This window comes from Pseudophryne corroboree, chromosome 4, assembly GCF_028390025.1.
Source record: "Pseudophryne corroboree isolate aPseCor3 chromosome 4, aPseCor3.hap2, whole genome shotgun sequence".
NCBI classification, from domain to species: domain Eukaryota; kingdom Metazoa; phylum Chordata; class Amphibia; order Anura; family Myobatrachidae; genus Pseudophryne; species Pseudophryne corroboree.
The window spans coordinates 443,246,567-443,266,279 of record NC_086447.1 but is presented as its reverse complement, the minus strand read 5'-3'; the positions used below and the strand labels follow the sequence as shown (position 1 = coordinate 443,266,279).

Here is a 19,713-nt window from a genome sequence, read left to right as displayed (position 1 = left end):
AGCCAAGGAGTTATCCGAGCTTGTCAGGAACCTCCTAAAACCAGGAAAGGTGTCTGTACATCAATGCACAAGAGTCCTGGGAAAAATGGTGGCTTCTTACGAAGCAATTCCATTCGGCAGATTCCACGCAAGAATTTTCCAAAGGGATCTGTTGGACAAATGGTCAGGGTCGCATCTTCAGATGCACCTGCGGATAACCCTGTCTCCAAGGACAAGGGTGTCTCTTCTGTGGTGGTTGCAGAGTGCTCATCTATTGGAGGGCCGCAGATTCGGCATACAGGATTGGATCCTGGTGACCACGGACGCCAGCCTGAGAGGCTGGGGAGCAGTCACACAAGGAAGAAACTTCCAGGGAGTATGGAACTGGGAAGCAGACTTCCTCAGCAGACACGATCTTCACCCGGGAGAGTGGGACTTCATCCAGAAGTCTTCCACTTGCTGGTAACCCGTTGGGAAAGACCAATGGTGGACATGATGGCGTCTCGCCTCAACAAAAAACTGGACAGGTATTGCGCCAGGTCAAGAGATCCGCAGGCAATAGCTGTGGACGCGCTGGTAACGCCTTGGGTGTACCAGTCGGAGTATGTGTTTCCTCCTCTGCCTCTCATACCAAAAGTATTGAGAATTATACGGCAAAGAGGCGTAAGGACGATACTAGTGGTTCCGGATTGGCCAAGAAGGACTTGGTACCCGGAACTTCAAGAGATGATCACGGAAGATCCGTGGCCTCTACCTCTAAGGAGGGACTTGCTTCAGCAGGGTCCCTGTCTGTTTCAAGACTTACCGCGGCTGCGTTTGACGGCATGGCGGTTGAACGCCGGATCCTAAAGGAAAAAGGCATGCCGGAAGAAGTCATTCCTACTTTGATTAAAGCAAGGAAGGAAGTAACCGTGCAACATTATCACCGAATTTGGCGAAAATATGTTGCGTGGTGCGAAGATCGGAGTGCTCCGACGGAGGAATTTCAACTGGGTCGATTCCTACATTTCCTGCAATCAGGATTGTCTATGGGTCTCAAATTGGGATCTATTAAGGTTCAAATTTCGGCCCTGTCGATTTTCTTTCAAAAAGAATTGGCTTCAGTCCCTGAAGTCCAGACCTTTGTTAAGGGAGTGCTACATATACAGCCTCCTGTGGTGCCTCCAGTGGCACCGTGGGATCTCAATGTGGTTTTGGACTTTCTAAAATCTCATTGGTTTGAACCACTAAAGAAGGTGGATTTGAAATATCTCACATGGAAAGTGACCATGCTTCTAGCCCTGGCTTCGGCCAGGAGAGTGTCAGAACTGGCAGCTTTATCTTACAAAAGCCCATATCTGATTTTCCATTCGGACAGGGCAGAACTGCGGACTCGTCCGCATTTTCTCCCTAAGGTGGTGTCAGCATTTCATCTGAACCAGCCTATTGTAGTGCCTGCGGCTACAAGTGACTTGGAGGACTCCAAGTTACTGGACGTTGTCAGAGCATTAAAAATATATATTGCAAGGACAGCTGGAGTCAGAAAATCTGACTCGTTGTTTATATTGTATGCACCCAACAAGATGGGTGCTCCTGCGTCTAAGCAGACGATTGCTCGTTGGATCTGTAGCACAATCCAACTTGCACATTCTGTGGCAGGCCTGCCACAGCCTAAATCTGTAAAGGCCCACTCCACAAGGAAGGTGGGCTCATCTTGGGCGGCTGCCCGAGGGGTCTCGGCATTACAACTTTGCCGAGCAGCTACGTGGTCAGGGGAGAACACGTTTGTAAAATTTTACAAATTTGATACTCTGGCTAAGGAGGACCTGGAGTTCTCTCATTCGGTGCTGCAGAGTCATCCGCACTCTCCCGCCCGTTTGGGAGCTTTGGTATAATCCCCATGGTCCTTTCAGGAACCCCAGCATCCACTAGGACGATAGAGAAAATAAGATTTTACTTACCGATAAATCTATTTCTCGGAGTCCGTAGTGGATGCTGGGCGCCCATCCCAAGTGCGGATTATCTGCAATAATTGTACATAGTTATTGTTAACTAATTCGGGTTATTGTTGAAGGAAGCCATCTTTCAGAGGCTCCGCTGTTATCATACTGTTAACTGGGTTTAGATCACAAGTTGTACGGTGTGATTGGTGCGGCTGGTATGAGTCTTACCCGGGATTCAAAATCCTCCCTTATTGTGTACGCTCGTCCGGGCACAGTACCTAACTGGAGTCTGGAGGAGGGTCATAGGGGGAGGAGCCAGTGCACACCACCTGATCTGGAAAAGCTTTACTTTTTGTGCCCTGTCTCCTGCGGAGCCGCTATTCCCCATGGTCCTTTCAGGAACCCCAGCATCCACTACGGACTCCGAGAAATAGATTTATCGGTAAGTAAAATCTTATTTTACCACGGTAATGGCAGAAATGATGGTGATCCTGCGAAAGCAAGGAATCACAATTATCCCGTACTTGGACGATCTCCTTTATAAAGGCGAGGTCCAGCGAACAGTTGCTGATCAGTGTAGCACGCTCTCAGGAGGTGTTACAGCAACACGGCTGGGTTCTGAATATCCCAAAGTCGCAGTTGATCCCTACGACTCGTCTGCCCTTCCTGGGCATGATTCTGGACACAGACCAGAAGAGGGTTTATCTCCCGACTGAGAAGGCTCAGGAGCTCATGACCTTAGTCAGAGACTTATTAAAACAAAGACAGGTGTCAGTGCATCAATGCACGCGAGTCCTGGGAAAGATGGTGGCATCATACGAGGCCATTCCCTTCGGCAGGTTCCATGCGAGGACCTTTCAATGGGATCTGTTGAACAAGTGGTCCGGATCACATCTACAGATGCAGCGGCTGATCACCCTATCCCCCAGGGCAAGGGTGTCTCTGCTGTGGTGGCTACAGAGTGCTCACCTTCTCGAGGGCCGAAGATTCGGCATTCAGGACTGGGTCCTTGTGTCCACGGATGCGAGCCTCCGAGGGTGGGGAGCAGTCACGCAGGGAAGAAATTTCCAAGGCCTGTGGTCAAGTCAGTAGACTTGTCTGCCCATAAACATCCTGGAAATAAGGGCCATATACAACGCCCTAAGTCAGGCAGTAAACCTGCTTCGAGACAAATCGGTGCTGATTCAATCAGACATCACCGCAGTGGCTCATGTAAACCGTCAAGGCGGCACAAGGAGCAGGGTGGCGATGACAGAAGCCACCAGGATTCTTCGTTGGGAGGAGAATCATGTAAGAGCACTATCAGCAGTGTTTATCCCGGGAGTGGACAACTGGGAAGCAGACTTCCTCAGCAGGCACGACCTCCACCCCGAAGAATGGGTACTTCATCCAGAAGTCTTCACACAGGTGTCAGACCGGTGGGAACTGCCACAAGTGGACATGATGGCGTCCCGTCTAAACAAAAAGTTACAGCGGTATTGCGCCAGGTCAAGGGACCCTCAGGCGATAGCTGTGGACGCACTAGTGACACCGTTTGTGTTCCAGTCGGTTTATGTGTTTCCCCCTCTTCCTCTCATACCCAAGGTACAGAGAATCATAAGAAGAAGAGGAGTGAGAACAATTCTCATTGTTCCGGATTGGCCAAGAAGAGTTTGGTATCCGGATCTGCAAGAAATGCTCACAGAGGACCCATGTTCTCTGCCCTTAAGACAGGATCTGTTACAACAGGGGCCCTGTCTGTTCCAAGACTTACCGTGGCTGCGTTTGACGGCATGGCGGTTGAACGCCGGATCCTAGCAGAAAAGGGGATTCCGGATGAGGTTATTCCTACGCTTATAAAGGCTCGGAAGGTTGTAACGTCTAAGCATTATCACCGTATATGGCGAAAATATGTTGCTTGGTGTGAAGCCCGGAGGGCTCCTACAGAGGAATTCCAGCTGGGCCGGTTCCTTCATTTCCTACAATCCGGAGTGTCTTTGGGCCTAAAATTGGGATCCATTAAGGTCCAGATTTCGGCCCTATCCATTTTCTTTCAAAAAGAACTGGCAGCTCTTCCTGAAGTTCAGACCTTTGTGAAGGGAGTGCTGCATATACAGCCCCCGTTTGTGCCTCCAGTGGCACCTTGGGATCTTAACGTGGTGTTGGGTTTCCTAAAATCACACTGGTTTGAACCACTAAAAACTGTGGAGTTAAAATATCTCACGTGGAAGGTGGTTATGCTGCTGGCTCTGGCCTCAGCCAGGCATGTGTCGGAATTGGCGGCTTTGTCACATAAAAGCCCCTATCTGGTTTTTCATATGGACAGGGCAGAATTGCGGACCCGTCCACAATTTCTGCCCAAGGTGGTGTCATCATTTCATATGAACCAACCTATTGTGGTGCCTGTGGCTACAGGGGACTTGGAGGATTCCGAGTTACTAGATGTAGTGCGGGCTTTGAAGATTTATGTGACCAGAACGGCCAAGGTCAGGAAAATGGAGTCGCTGTTTATCCTGTATGCATCCAATAAGTTGGGTGCTCCTGCTTCAAAGCAGACTATTGCTCGCTGGATCTGTAACACGATTCAGCAGGCTCATTCTGCGGCTGGATTGCCGCCTCCGAAATCAGTAAAGGCCCATTCCACAAGTAAGGTGGGCTTCTTCTTGGGCGGCTGCCCGAGGGGTCTTGGCATTACAACTTTACCGAGCAGCTACTTGGTCGGGATCAAACACATTTGCAAAGTTCTACAGGTTTGATACCCTAGCTGAGGAGGACCTTGAGTTTGCTCATTCGGTGCTGCAGAGTCATCCGCACTCTCCCGCCCGTTTGGGTGCTTTGGTATAATCCACATGGTCCTTACGGAGTCCCCAGCATCCACTTAGAACATTAGAGAAAATAAGAATCTATTTCTCGTAGTCCGTAGTGGATGCTGGGCGCCCGTCCCAAGTGCGGACTTCTTCTGCAATACTGTATATAGTTATTGCTTAACAAAGGGTTATGTTATGTTACATCAGGTTATCTGATGTTTTGTATTGTTCATACTGTTAACTGGGTTTGGTTATCACAAGTTATACGGTGTGATTGGTGTGGCTGGTATGAGTCTTACCCTGGATTCCAAAATCCTTTCCTTGTAATGTTAGCTTGTCCGGGCACAGTTTCCTTAACTGAGGTCTGGAGGATGGACATAGAGGGAGGAGCCAGTGAACACCAGTAGACCTAATTCTTTTCTAGAGTGCCCTATCTCCTGCGGAGCCAGTCTATTCCCTATGGTCCTTACGGAGTCCCCAGCATCCACTACGGACTACGAGAAATAGATTTACCGGTGAGTAAAATCTCCTTTTTTGCTATGTGTGTTTAGCTGTTTGTGTGTTTTGTCATATGTGTGTATGTATGTTTTGCTATATGTTTGTCTTTTACTATGTGAGTGTATATACAGGGCCGGCCTGACCATTACATCGCGGAGAGTACCATATGTGGAGGGTGCTGCTGCTGCCTTCTCATGTCCTCCCGAGGTGTGCTCGCACACCTGCTGCACTGCTTAAAGAGAGAGCCTGGATCACAGTGTGAGGTGAGTGGGGACCCAGGGAGGGAAACCACTGGGACAGGGTCGCACACTGCGGCCGCCATCTTTCTGCACCTCTGCCTTAGTCACTCTATACCTGTCACCCACTATCTCCCTGTCAGCCCTGTCTCAGTCAAAGTATAGATAGCGTGGCGAGCCACCGTGCCCGCAGCATGGCGAGCCCACAAGGGGCTCATTTGCGCTTGCCCAGCTGTCGGTATGCCGGCGGTCGGGATTCCGGCGCCAGTATGCTGGTCGACGGGAGCCCGGCCGCCAGCATACCCTGCTACACCCGGGCAAGCGCAAATGAGCACGGTGGCTCGCCATCTATCTATACTTTCTCCAGGGCGCTCATGGACCCCCAAGAGGGAAAAAAGATGTCGGTATGCCGGCGGTCGGGATTCCGGCGCCAGTATGTTGATCGTTAGGAGTCCGGCCACCGGCAAACAGAAGACCACCCCAGTCACCCACTGTCTCCCTGTCACCCCTGCCTCAGTCACCCACTATCTCCTTGTCTCTCCTGCCTCAGTCACCCACTATTTCCCTGTCATCCCTGCCTCAGTCACCCACTATTTCCCTGTCGCCCCTGCCTCAGTCACCAACTCTACCTGTCACCCCTGTCTCAGTCACCCACTATCTCTCTGTCATACCGGCCTCAGTCATCTACTCTTTACTTGTCACCCCTGCCTCAGTCACCCACTATGTCCATGTCACCCCTGCCTCAGTCACCCTCTATGTCCATGTCACCCCTGCCTCAGTCACCCACTATGTCCATGTCACCCCTGCCTCAGTCACCCACTATGTCCATGTCACTCCTGCCTCAGTCACCCACTATCTCCCTGTCACCCCTGCCTCAGTCACCCACTCTCACCCTGCCTCAGTCACCAACTCTACCTGTCACCCCTGTTCAGTCACCAACTCTACCTGTCACCCCTGCCTCAGTCACCCACTATCTCCCTGTCACCCCTGCCTCAGTCATATACTCTCTACTTGTCACCCCTGCCTCAGTCACCCACTATCTCCCTGTCACCCCTGCCTCAGTCACCCACTCTCACCCTGCCTCAGTCACCAACTCTACCTGTCACCCCTGCCTCAGTCACCCACTATCTCCCTGTCCCCCTGGCCTCAGTCACCCACTATCTCCCTGTCACCCCTGCCTCAGTCATCTACTCTCTACTTGTCACCCCTGCCTCAGTCACCCACTATGTCCATGTCACCCCTGCCTCAGTCACCCACTATCTCCCTGTCAGCTCTGCCTCAGTCATCCACTATCTCCCTGTCACCCCTGCCTCAGTCATCTACTCTCTACTTGTCATCCCGGCCTCAGTCACCCACTATCTCCCTGTCACCCCTGCTTCAGTCACCCACTATCTCCCTGTCACCCCTGCCTCAGTCATCTACTCTCTACTTGTCACCCCTGCCTCAGTCACCCACTATGTCCATGTCACCCCTGCCTCAGTCACCCACTATCTCCCTGTCAGCTCTGCCTCAGTCATCCACTATCTCCCTGTCACCCCTGCCTCAGTCATCTACTCTCTACTTGTCATCCCGGCCTCAGTCACCCACTATCTCCCTGTCACCCCTGCTTCAGTCACCCACTATCTCCCTGTCACCCCTGCCTCACCAGTCACCCACTATCTCCCTGTCACCCCTGCCTCAGTCACCCACTATCTACCAGTCACTCCTACCTTACTCGCACACTATCTCCCTGTCACCCCTGCTTCAGTCACCCACTATCTCCTTGTCACCCCTGCTTCAGTCACCCACTATCTCCCTGTCACCCCTGCCTCAGTCACCAACTCTACCTGTCACTCCTGCCTCAGTCATCTACTCTCTACTTGTCACCCCTGCCTCAGTCACCCACTATGTTCATGTCACCCCTGCCTCAGTCACCCACTATCTACCTGTCGCTCTTGCCTTACTTGCATACTATCTCCCTGTCTCCCCTACTTCAGTCACCCACTTACAGTTTTTTTTGTGGTTCATGCGATCCCTAATTTTAGTAAGGGAGAGGGGCCCAATGCATATTGTTGCACCTGGGCCCACTATTCTCTAATTCCGCCACTTCCTTTGTCTGTCTCTGTCTCTCTCGTTGGCCCTGGTATCTCTGTCTCTCTCGCTGCCCCTGGTCTGTCTGTCTCTCTCTTGCTGCCCCTGGTCTTTCTCTCTCTCTCATGCTGCCCGTGGTCTGTGTCTCTTTCGCTGTTCCGCCATTGTGGAAATGTAAAAGCTGCATAATGCTGTGCTCCAGGCAAGGGGCGTGTGCTCATTAAAATGGGCATGACCTCACCAGAAAAGACTACCTTACACCCCAGTTTTTGGCCATGCACCAACAGACCTTGGCCACCACAGGAAAAAAAAAAATTTCACCATATTAAGCCCCACACTGCACCATATGCCCCACACTTTAATGCTCGTGATACATTATGCCCTACAGTAAAGCTTCTACACGCTGGGTGTCATGCTTGTTCCCTGGGGTTTCTTAGGCTTGCTGTCTTGCTCATTGCCAGGGATTTCATGCTCTGGGACAGGTGTCATACTCATTTCAGGGGTTTGTAATGCTTGTGGCCAGGGGAAATGCTTGTTGCCAGGGGTGTGTTATTGTTAAACATTTAAAAAAAATCAAATGTTTATTCTTACAGTGAAATTTTACATTTCTGAATTACAAAAAATAAATTGAAAAAAAGCTATGAAATTCCATAGACAAAAAACCTTACGGTTTCACAGGTCCCATTAAGGCTTCTTACACATGATCTGGCATTTCAGAAACCTGTTGTGACTCTTCCACTCAAACTCCAAAAAGCAATGAAATTCCGATTATTAAGGCTGACGCCTTAATGGACGTGTTCCTTGCGCAATACAGATATGGTATGCCATCACAGCCTGTGGGTAAGTTTAGATTCAGCACTCTCACAGAGTGAGATTGCTGTCACTCACACAATGGTGGAGCTGCTAATTCACAGATTTGTGTGCTCATTGGAATACACACATGCAGTCTATGCAACTGAAGGTCTGAGCAGTGTTGTGGAGCTCCCATCCCACACAGTGCCCACAACCATCCCATTCGGTCACCACAACAATCCCACCATTTTACAACAGCCTTCTCACTCCATACATCCATCTCATTTAGTCTACAGATTTAGCTCCCTCAAACATCTTGGTTAATTGCTAAAACTATAATACCCCATCTACGGTCTATGCATCTACACTTACTTCCCCTATACACCCCCATGCTGCCCTGTCTTCCCCAATCCCTACTGCTGTGTTCTTCCATCTGTGCTAGTCTGTACTAACTTATCTGTACCATCTGTCTTTCCCCACCTGTGCCTTGTCTGTATCACCGTTTCCTTCTCTCTGTGCTGCTCAGTGTTTCCCTCTTCAACGTCACTCTGTCTCCTCCAGTACAGGGCACACTGTCTTCTCTCCCATCTGCACCAGTTTTCTACCCATCCGTGCCAGTGTTTTCAACCCATCTGCACCATTTCCCCCATCTGCACCGCTCTGTCTCCCTTCCCATACTTGCTGCTTAATCTACCCCCTATCCACACCACTCTTACCCTATTCATATAGCTGTCATCCTGAAGGTAAGTTTCGTGGGTCACTATTGGGGGGGGGGGGGGGGGGTTCCCTATCCAACCCACCCAAGGATTAGGCCTAGCTGCCACCCCCCAAGGGGAGGTAAAAATACTTATCCCCTCTGATGTTGGGACTGTATTCCCCTCATCCATGCTGCTCTGCCTTCCTCATCCATGCCATTTATTTCCATCTATACTGCTCTTACCCCTCCCACATCTGTGCTGCTTTTTCCCCCTCATCCACACGGCACTGTCCACCCATCCACGCAGCTGTCTCCTCACCATCTGTGCAACTGTCTTTCCCCCATCTGTCTTAACCCCCCATCTACAATCAATTCAGAATTGATTGTAGATATGCCAAATTTCGCACATCTACAATCATTTACTCTAACATGCGATGTGACGCCCAGCACAGGGCTTGTCCGCCCCGCATGTCAGGCCCTCCCCCTCCCCTCACTGGGCTCCCGGGTACGCATGCACAGTGCGGCCATTGCGCATTCGCACCCCACAAACTAATTTAGACTGCGGTCGCTGCAGTCTGAATTATCCCGTGTTTCTTTGTCCCCACCCATCAATGCTACTTAGTCTTCCCTCGATCCACACACCCCCATCCACAATGCTCTGTCTTCTCCCTCCAATCAACAACATTCTTACCTCATCCGAGCATCTTTGTCTTCCGCTCAGACCTTCAGTTTCATAGACTGCATGTGTGTATTCCAATGAGCACACAAATCTGTGAATTAGCAGCTCCACCATTGTGTGAGTGACAGCAATCTCACTCTGTGAGAGTGCTGAATCTAAACTTACCCACAGGCTGTGATGGCATACCATATCTGTATTGCGCAAGGAACACGTCCATTAAGGCGTCAGCCTTAATAATCGGAATTTCATTGCTTTTTGGAGTTTGAGTGGAAGAGTCACAACAGGTTTCTGAAATGCCAGATCATGTGTAAGAAGCCTTAATGGGACCTGTGAAACCGTAAGGTTTTTTGTCTATGGAATATATATATATATATATATATATATTTTACCTATGTACAGTCATAGGTGTGCGCAGGGGTGGTGCCTGGTGCGCGCAGGCAACCCCTAATGACTGGCACCCCGATCTCACATGCCTGATGCAGCGATCGCCCAGCAAGCTGGCTGATTATTGTCCCCTCTGTGCTGCACCCTGTCAGGACTGCATTTTGCATTACTGACCGGACGCCTGGGTTAATCAACGGTGCCACTGCCACTGGCTTTCAATCTCCCGGCTCCACTTCCATGTACAAAAACATCGTGATGTGACGTGATTACGTCATGCTGCTAGCACGCCCACCCGTCACACCCGCCCACCTCTCTCCTTCTATGCTATGCCAACGCCAGCCACTGATGATGATCAGCATGCAGCCAGCATTCCTCTTAGGAAGACAAATTCAATACCGGTAGGCGGTCCGCAGCAGCATTGAAACATCACTCGTTTTTCCGGCAGCAGCAGTACTAGTGCGCGACTGTCAGTGTGAGTGAGTGACTGACTTGTAAGTAAGCTGCTGCAGCTTGCAGAGGAAAGAGGGGGAGCCAGACCAGGCTGAGTAGGAGCAGTGTAATTGCAGTGAGTGCCATCAGGGGTGTTTGTTTGGTGCACACCACAACATCTGACAATGTATCTGCTTTATTAGGACTGGTACAAGGGTGGATATTTTATATTGCGTTGACCGTCAATAGATGGTGCTATACACGCCCCTCCAACGGTGCACCCCCTAATAAAATGTGCTGCGCACGCCTATGTGTACAGTGGTCGAAGCGGAAATTTTGAAGTGGGGGTATGGAAAAGTGAAGGTTGCAATTATGCAAGCACCTCCAGGGAAGGAGATGTGGCCACTCAAAAGGAAGCGTATCCTTCAGTGTAGTTTACCACACCATATACCCCTTATACACATTATGCACCACAATAGTAGGACCCCTTATGCTACCTAGTACTAGTGCCCCTTTCACATTTTAGCACACAGAATGAGCGGAAATTCACATTATACCACACAGTATGAGCTGAAATTCACATGATAGCATACAGAATGAGCCGAAATTCACATTATAGCACACGGTATGAGTCAAAATTCACAATATAGCACAAAGAATGAGCCGAAATTCACATTATAGCACAAAGAATGAGCCAAAATTCACATTATAGCACACAGAATGAGCCGAAATTCACATTATAGCACACAGAATGAGCCAAAATTCACTTTATAGCACACGGTATGAGCTGAAATTCACATTATAGCTAGAGATGAGCGGGTTCGGTTCCTCGGAATCCGAACCCCCCCGAACTTCAGCCTTTTTACACGGGTCCGAGGCAGACTCGGATCTTCTCGCCTTGCTCGGCTAACCCGAGCGCGCCCGAACGTCATCATCCCGCTGTCGGATTCTCGCGAGGCTCGTATTCTATCGCGAGACTCGGATTCTATATAAGGAGCCGCGCGTCGCCGCCATTTTCACACGTGCATTGAGATTGATAGGGAGAGGACGTGGCTGGCGTCCTCTCCGTTTAGATAGAGAGTGAGACACTTGATTTACTAGTAATTTAATTTTAGTAATTTTGGGGAGCATTAGGAGTACTCAGAGAGTGCAGAGTTTTGCTGATAGTTATACTAGTGACCACCAGTTTTATTTATTATTTAAAATCCGTTCTCTGCCTGAAAAAAAACGATACACAGTCACATACCATATCTGTGCTCAGCCTCAGTGTGCTGCATGATAATATCATCTATGTATATCTGACTGTGCTGAGTGCTCACTGCTCACACAGCTTAATTGTGGGGGAGACTGGGGAGCAGTTATAGCAGGAGTACATAACAGTGCACACTTTTGCTGCCAGTGTGACTGACCAGTGACCACCAGTATATTGTCTGCATGAAAAAGTTAAACACTCGTGTGGTGTTTTTTTTTTTATTCTATAAACGCATTCTGCTGACAGACAGTGTCCAGCAGGTCCGTCATTCATTATATTATAATATATACCTGCAGTAGTGATATATATATATTTTTTATATCATTATCATCCAGTCTAATCTAGCAGACGCAGTACGGTAGTCCACGGCTGTAGCTACCTCTGTGTCGGCAGTGCTCGTCCATAATTGTATACCTACCTGTGGTGGGTTTTTTTTTCTATCTTCTTCATACTAGTAGTTTAGGAGTCTGCTGCTGACAGTGTCCAGCAGGTCCGTCATTATATAATATATACCTGTCCTGCAGTAGTGATATATATATATTTTTTATATCATTATCATCCAGTCTATACTAGCAGACGCAGTACGGTAGTCCACGGCTGTAGCTACCTCTGTGTCGGCAGTGCTCGTCCATAATTGTATACCTACCTGTGGTGGGTTTTTTTTTTCTATCTTCTTCATACTAGTAGTTTAGGAGTCTGCTGCTGACAGTGTCCAGCAGGTCCGTCATTATATAATATATACCTGTCCTGCAGTAGTGATATATATATATTTTTTATATCATTATCATCCAGTCTATACTAGCAGACGCAGTACGGTAGTCCACGGCTGTAGCTACCTCTGTGTCGGCAGTGCTCGTCCATAATTGTATACCTACCTGTGGTGGGTTTTTTTTTTCTATCTTCTTCATACTAGTAGTTTAGGAGTCTGCTGCTGACAGTGTCCAGCAGGTCCGTCATTATATAATATATACCTGTCCTGCAGTAGTGATATATATATATATTTTTTATATCATTATCATCCAGTCTATACTAGCAGATGCAGTACGGTAGTCCACGGCTGTAGCTACCTCTGTGTCGGCAGTGCTCGTCCATAATTGTATACCTACCTGTGGTGGGTTTTTTTTTTCTATCTTCTTCATACTAGTAGTTTAGGAGTCTGCTGCTGACAGTGTCCAGCAGGTCCATCATTATATAATATATACCTGTCCTGCAGTAGTGATATATATATATTTTTTATATCATTATCATCCAGTCTATACTAGCAGACGCAGTACGGTAGTCCACGGCTGTAGCTACCTCTGTGTCGGCAGTCACTCGTCATCCATAAGTATACTAGTATCCATCCATCTCCATTGTTTACCTGAGGTGCCTTTTAGTTGTGCCTATTAAAATATGGAGAACAAAAATGTTGAGGTTCCAAAAATAGGGAAAGATCAAGATCGACTTCCGCCTCGTGCTGAAGCTGCTGCCACTAGTCATGGCCGAGACGATGAAATGCCATCAACGTCGTCTGCCAAGGCCGATGCCCAATGTCATAGTACAGAGCATGTAAAATCCAAAACACCAAATATCAGTAAAAAAAGGACTCCAAAATCTAAAATAAAATCGTCGGAGGAGAAGCGTAAACTTGCCAATATGCCATTTACCACACGGAGTGGCAAGGAACGGCTGAGGCCCTGGCCTATGTTCATGGCTAGTGGTTCAGCTTCACATGAGGATGGAAGCACTCAGCCTCTCGCTAGAAAAATGAAAAGACTTAAGCTGGCAAAAGCACAGCAAAGAACTGTGCGTTCTTCGAAAATCACAAATCCACAAGGAGAGTCCAATTGTGTCGGTTGCGATGCCTGACCTTCCCAACACTGGACGTGAAGAGCATGCGCCTTCCACCATTTGCACACCCCCTGCAAGTGCTGGAAGGAGCACCCGCAGTCCAGTTCCTGATAGTCAGATTGAAGATGTCAGTGTTGAAGTACACCAGGATGAGGAGGATATGGGTGTTGCTGGCGCTGGGGAGGAAATTGACCAGGAGGATTCTGATGGTGAGGTGGTTTGTTTAAGTCAGGCACCCGGGGAGACACCTGTTGTCCGTGGGAGGAATATGGCCATTCACATGCCTGGTGAAAATACCAAAAAAATCAGCTCTTCGGTGTGGAAGTATTTCAACAGAAATGCGGACAACATTTGTCAAGCCGTGTGTTGCCTTTGTCAAGCTGTAATAAGTAGGGGTAAGGACGTTAACCACCTCGGAACATCCTCCCTTATACGTCACCTGCAGCGCATTCATCATAAGTCAGTGACAAGTTCAAAAACTTTGGGCGACAGCGGAAGCAGTCCACTGACCAGTAAATCCCTTCCTCTTGTAACCAAGCTCACGCAAACCACCCCACCAACTCCCTCAGTGTCAATTTCCTCCTTCCCCAGGAATGCCAATAGTCCTGCAGGCCATGTCACTGGCAATTCTGACGAGTCCTCTCCTGCCTGGGATTCCTCCGATGCATCCTTGCGTGTAACGCCTACTGCTGCTGGCGCTGCTGTTGTTGCTGCTGGGAGTCGATGGTCATCCCAGAGGGGAAGTCGTAAGACCACTTTTACTACTTCCACCAAGCAATTGACTGTCCAACAGTCCTTTGCGAGGAAGATGAAATATCACAGCAGTCATCCTGCTGCAAAGCGGATAACTGAGGCCTTGGCATCCTGGGCGGTGAGAACCGTGGTTCCGGTATCCATCATTACTGCAGAGCCAACTATAGACTTGTTGGAGGTACTGTGTCCCCGGTACCAAATACCATCTAGGTTCCATTTCTCTAGGCAGGCGATACCGAAAATGTACACAGACCTCAGAAAAAGACTCACCAGTGTCCTAAAAAATGCAGTTGTACCCAATGTCCACTTAACCACGGACATGTGAACAAGTGGAGCAGGGCAGGCTCAGGACTATATAACTGTGACAGCCCACTGGGTAGATGTATGGACTCCCGCCGCAAGAACAGCAGCGGCGGCACCAGTAGCAGCATCTCGCAAACGCCAACTCTTTCCTAGGCAGGCTACGCTTTGTATCACCGCTTTCCAGAATACGCACACAGCTAAAAACCTCTTACGGCAACTGAGGAAGATCATCGCAGAATGGCTTACCCCAATTGGACTCTCCTGTGGATTTTTGGCATCGGACAACGCCAGCAATATTGTGTGTGCATTAAATATGGGCAAATTCCAGCACGTCCCATGTTTTGCACATACCTTGAATTTGGTGGTGCAGAATTATTTAAAAAATGAGAGGGGCGTGCAAGAGATGCTGTCGGTGGCCAGAAGAATTGCGGGACACTTTCGGCGTACAGGCACCACGTACAGAAGACTGGAGCACCACCAAAAACGCCTGAACCTGCCCTGCCATCATCTGAAGCAAGAAGTGGTAACGAGGTGGAATTCAACCCTCTATATGCTTCAGAGGTTGGAGGCGCAGCAAAAGGCCATTCAAGCCTATACAACTGAGCACGATATAGGAGGTGGAATGTACCTGTCTCAAGCGCAGTGGAGAATGATTTCAACGTTTTGCAAGGTTCTGCAACCTTTTGAACTTGCCACACATGAAGTCAGTTCAGACACTGCCAGCCTGAGTCAGGTCATTCCCCTCATCAGGCTTTTGCAGAAGAAGCTGGATACATTGAAGGAGGAGCTAACACAGAGTGATTCTGCTAGGCATGTGGGACTTGTGGATGGAGCCCTTAATTCGCTTAACAAGGATTCACGGGTGGTCAATCTGTTGAAATCAGAGCACTACATTTTGGCCACCGTGCTCGATCCTAGATTTAAAACCTACCTTGGATCTCTCTTTCCGGCAGACACAAGTCTGCAGGGGTTCAAAGAACTGCTGGTGAGAAAATTGTCAAGTCAAGCGGAACGCGACCTGTCAACATCTCCTCCTTCACATTCTCCCGCAACTGGGGGTGCGAGGAAAAGGCTCAGAATTCCGAGCCCACCCGCTGGCAGTGATGCAGGGCAGTCTGGAGCGACTGCTGATGCTGACATCTGGTCCGGACTGAAGGACCTGCCAACGATTACGGACATGTCGTCTACTGTCACTGCATATGATTCTCTCCCCATTGAAAGAATGGTGGAGGATTATATGAGTGACCGCATCCAAGTAGGCACGTCAGACAGTCCGTACGTATACTGGCAGGAAAAAGAGGCAATTTGGAGGCCCTTGCACAAACTGGCTTTATTCTACCTAAGTTGCCCTCCCACAAGTGTGTACTCCGAAAGAGTGTTTAGTGCCGCCGCTCACCTTGTCAGCAATCGGCGTACGAGGTTACTTCCAGAAAATGTGGAGAAGATGATGTTCATTAAAATGAATTATAATCAATTCCTCCATGGAGACATTCACCAGCAGCAATTGCCTCCACAAAGTACACAGGGAGCTGTGATGGTGGATTCCAGTGGGGACGAATTGATAACCTGTGAGGAGGGGGATGTACACGGTGATGAATCGGAGGATGATGATGAGGTGGACATCTTGCCTCTGTAGAGCCAGTTTGTGCAAGGAGAGAATAATTGTTTCTTTTTTGGTGGGGGTCCAAACCAACCCGTCATTTCAGTCACAGTCGTGTGGCAGACCCTGTCACTGAAATGATGGGTTGGTTAAAGTGTGCATGTCCTGTTTATACAACATAAGGGTGGGTGGGAGGGCCCAAGGACAATTCCATCTTGCACCTCTTTTTTCTTTCATTTTTCTTTGCGTCATGTGCTGTTTGGGGAGTGTTTTTTGGAAGGGCCAGCCTGCGTGACACTGCAGTGCCACTCCTAGATGGGCCAGGTGTTTGTGTCGGCCACTAGGGTCGCTTAGCTTACTCACACAGCTACCTCATTGCGCCTCTTTTTTTCTTTGCATCATGTGCTGTTTGGGGAGTGTTTTTTTGAAGGGCCATCCTGCGTGACACTGCAGTGCCACTCCTAGATGGGCCAGGTGTTTGTGTCGGCCACTTGGGTCGCTGAGCTTAGTCATCCAGCGACCTCGGTGCAAATTTTAGGACTAAAAATAATATTGTGAGGTGTGAGGTGTTCAGAATAGACTGAAAATGAGTGGAAATTATGGTTATTGAGGTTAATAATACTTTGGGATCAAAATGACCCCCAAATTCTATGATTTAAGCTGTTTTTTAGGGTTTTTTGAAAAAAACACCCGAATCCAAAACACACCCGAATCCGACAAAAAAAATTCGGTGAGGTTTTGCCAAAACGCGTTCGAATTCAAAACACGGCCGCGGAACCGAACACAAAACCAAAACACAAAACCCGAAAAATTTCCGGTGCACATCTCTAATTATAGCACACAGAATGAGACAAAATTAACAATATAGCACACAGTATGAGTCGAAATTCACATTATAGCAAACGGTAATGAGACAAAATTCACATTATAGCACACTGAATGAGCCGAAATTCACCTTGTAGCACACTGAACGAGCCGAAATTCACCTTGTAGCACAATGAATGAGCCAAAATTCCCCTTGTAGCACACTGAATGAGCCGAAATTCACATTGTAGCACACTGAATGAGCCAAAATTTACATTATAGCACACTGAATGAGCCGAAATTCACATTGTAGCACACTGAATGAGCTAAAATTAACACTGTAGCACACTGAATGAGCTGAAATTGTGACAGCAGGGGCAGCCAATGATGACAGGGAGAGAGAGACAGTGACGGCAGGGAGAGAGAGAGTGACGACAGGGAGAGTGATGGCAGGGAGAGAGAGTGACGACAGGGACGACAGGGAGAGAGAGTGACGACAGGGACGACAGGGAGAGAGAGTGACGACAGGGAGAGAGAGTGATGACAGGGAGAGAGACAGTGACGACAGGGAGAGAGACAGTGACGACAGGGGGAGAGAGAGTGACGACAGGGAGAGAGAGAGTGACGACAGGGAGAGAGAGAGTGTCGACAGTGACGACAGGGAGAGTGACGATAGTGACGACAATGAGAGTGACGACAGTGACGACAGGGAGAGTGACGACAGTGACAGCAGGGGAACATTACCTCATTTGTTGCTGGCAACAGTGAGCTGTGGGCTGCTGGCGGCGTCGGGCGGGAGGCTGGTGAGCGGTGTGCACAGGCGGCAGGCAGCGGTAAGCGGCTGTGAGCTACTACAGTGCTCTACACAGCCGCCGGCTGCCGCGCAGGGACGGGGAACACCATGTGCAGCAGGATGGCCACTTCCCTCGCCTCCTGCAGCACTTTCATGGGCTCATTTCCGAGTCAGTGGAAGAAGTGGCGGTATACCATACCGCCATATACCGCCCCACTTCGACCACTGTGCGTATGTGTGTATATATATATATATATATATATGCAGTCAAATAGTGCGGCACTCCAGTCGAAAAGAATTTCACATACAGGCAAATAGATTTGCAACGTTTCAATGCCTTTATTATGGCATTTTCATCAGGCTAATCAGAAATATCTTGATAAATGATAAAAGTGATGATATTAGATCCATCACTAGAAAGTTGTGGCCTATAGTTGGTACTGATAAGTCTTTAAATTTAAAAGATAAGTCTGTGATGCCATGCTATACCAGGGGGAGAAATATATACGACTGGGTGGTCAAGACTGATATTTCTAAAATGGAGACCTCTGAATTTACATTTTTGGCCAGAAAAAATGGCTGTTGTAGGTGTCTAAACTGTACAACCTGCAGCTATATGGAAGCGAGTGACAGTTTTAGACATCCCTATAGCGGCAAGAAATTTCTGATTAGACACCGTGTGACATGCACCACGAAGTTCATTATCTATATGATCACCTGCCCATGTGGCCTCAGCTACGTGGGCAAAACGGATAGGACTTTGTGTGAGCGCATGGCCACACACAGATTGTCTATCAGAACTGCCTTGGAGAAAGGTTATAGTGATCAACCAATTGCACGGCACTTTGTGAAAGCTGGTCACAATTTATCAGCGCTTAGGTACATGATTATCGATCATGTTCCCCCTACACGGAGAGGGGGTGATAGATCACTTGCGCTTTTACGCTGCGAATCACGCTGGATCTATAGACTGAATACATTATCCCCGAGGGGCCTTAATGAAACCTTAGGTCTTCACAGTTTTCTATGAGAGTGGATTTGCTGTCATTAATATATAGCCATACGTGTTTTCATGCAATTATCTGTGACTTACCGTAAATTTGATCTAGGTACTGTTAAAAAAATATATAAAAATCCTATAAATCTGATATATGTGTGCATTAGGCTGGAGCCGGTAACTTGACGCTTTCTGTTCTGATTGTCATTATTGTGTTAATTGGTGAATATTACTTTCAGTTCCATGTGTTGCTTATACGGGTCAATATTGTAATATAGAAGCATTATTTTATATGCATATTAATGGTAATTATTTGAGTATTCCCGATGTGCTGCTGCACGCTCTCAATGCTGTTTTTATTTGTCACAGTGTATGTTGCTTGGTTGTTATGGTGACGGGGAGTGGATGATGACGTCATACGTGGGCGCCGTCTTCTGTCTTCCGGAACCAGCCGAATCCACGTGGTGCGGTGAGGGGATTTAAACGTAAGTTTTTACCTGTTTGTTTATCCTGATGACAAGGAAATAAAGTCCTCGAAACGTTGAAGCACATCCCTCTACCTGTTTGATTCTTTTTTGAGTGCTGCCGACTGTTTGCATATATATATATATATATATACATATATATATATATATATATAAATGGAGGTGGTGTTCGGCACTCTGTACTTGAAGGCTGAAAGCTGCTCCGGTGCCCTGCCAGCTGAAGTCAGTATAAGGCAGGAAAAAACGGCTGGCACTCAGAGACTTGCAAAAACGACTCAGACTAAGTGGTTAAATGCCAACGTTTCAGGGGATAACCCTTTTATCAAGACTTGATAAAAGGGTTATCCCCTGAAACGTTGGCATTTAACCACTTAGTCTGAGTCGTTTTTGCAAGTCTCTGAGTGCCAGCCGTTTTTTCCTGCCT

The 19,713-nt window shown here is 48.3% G+C and overlaps 1 protein-coding gene across 1 annotated transcript; it reads left to right on the top strand.

Moving 5' to 3' along the window:
* The first annotated feature begins 3,285 nt into the window (after nt 1–3,285).
* LOC134911483 (uncharacterized) lies at nt 3,286–19,284 on the top strand. Its single transcript, XM_063919667.1, has 2 exons — nt 3,286–5,448; nt 19,174–19,284. The coding sequence occupies exon 1, from the start codon at nt 3,593–3,595 to the stop codon at nt 4,634–4,636; it is 1,044 nt and encodes a 347-aa protein (XP_063775737.1). The 5' UTR covers nt 3,286–3,592; the 3' UTR covers nt 4,637–5,448; nt 19,174–19,284.
* The last annotated feature ends 429 nt before the right edge of the window (nt 19,285–19,713 follow it).

What these genes read in the sequence shown, in the direction of transcription:
- LOC134911483 (XM_063919667.1), top strand. Translation starts at nt 3,593, where the DNA reads ATGTTCTCTGCCCTTAAGACAGGATCTGTTACAACAGGGGCCCTGTCT.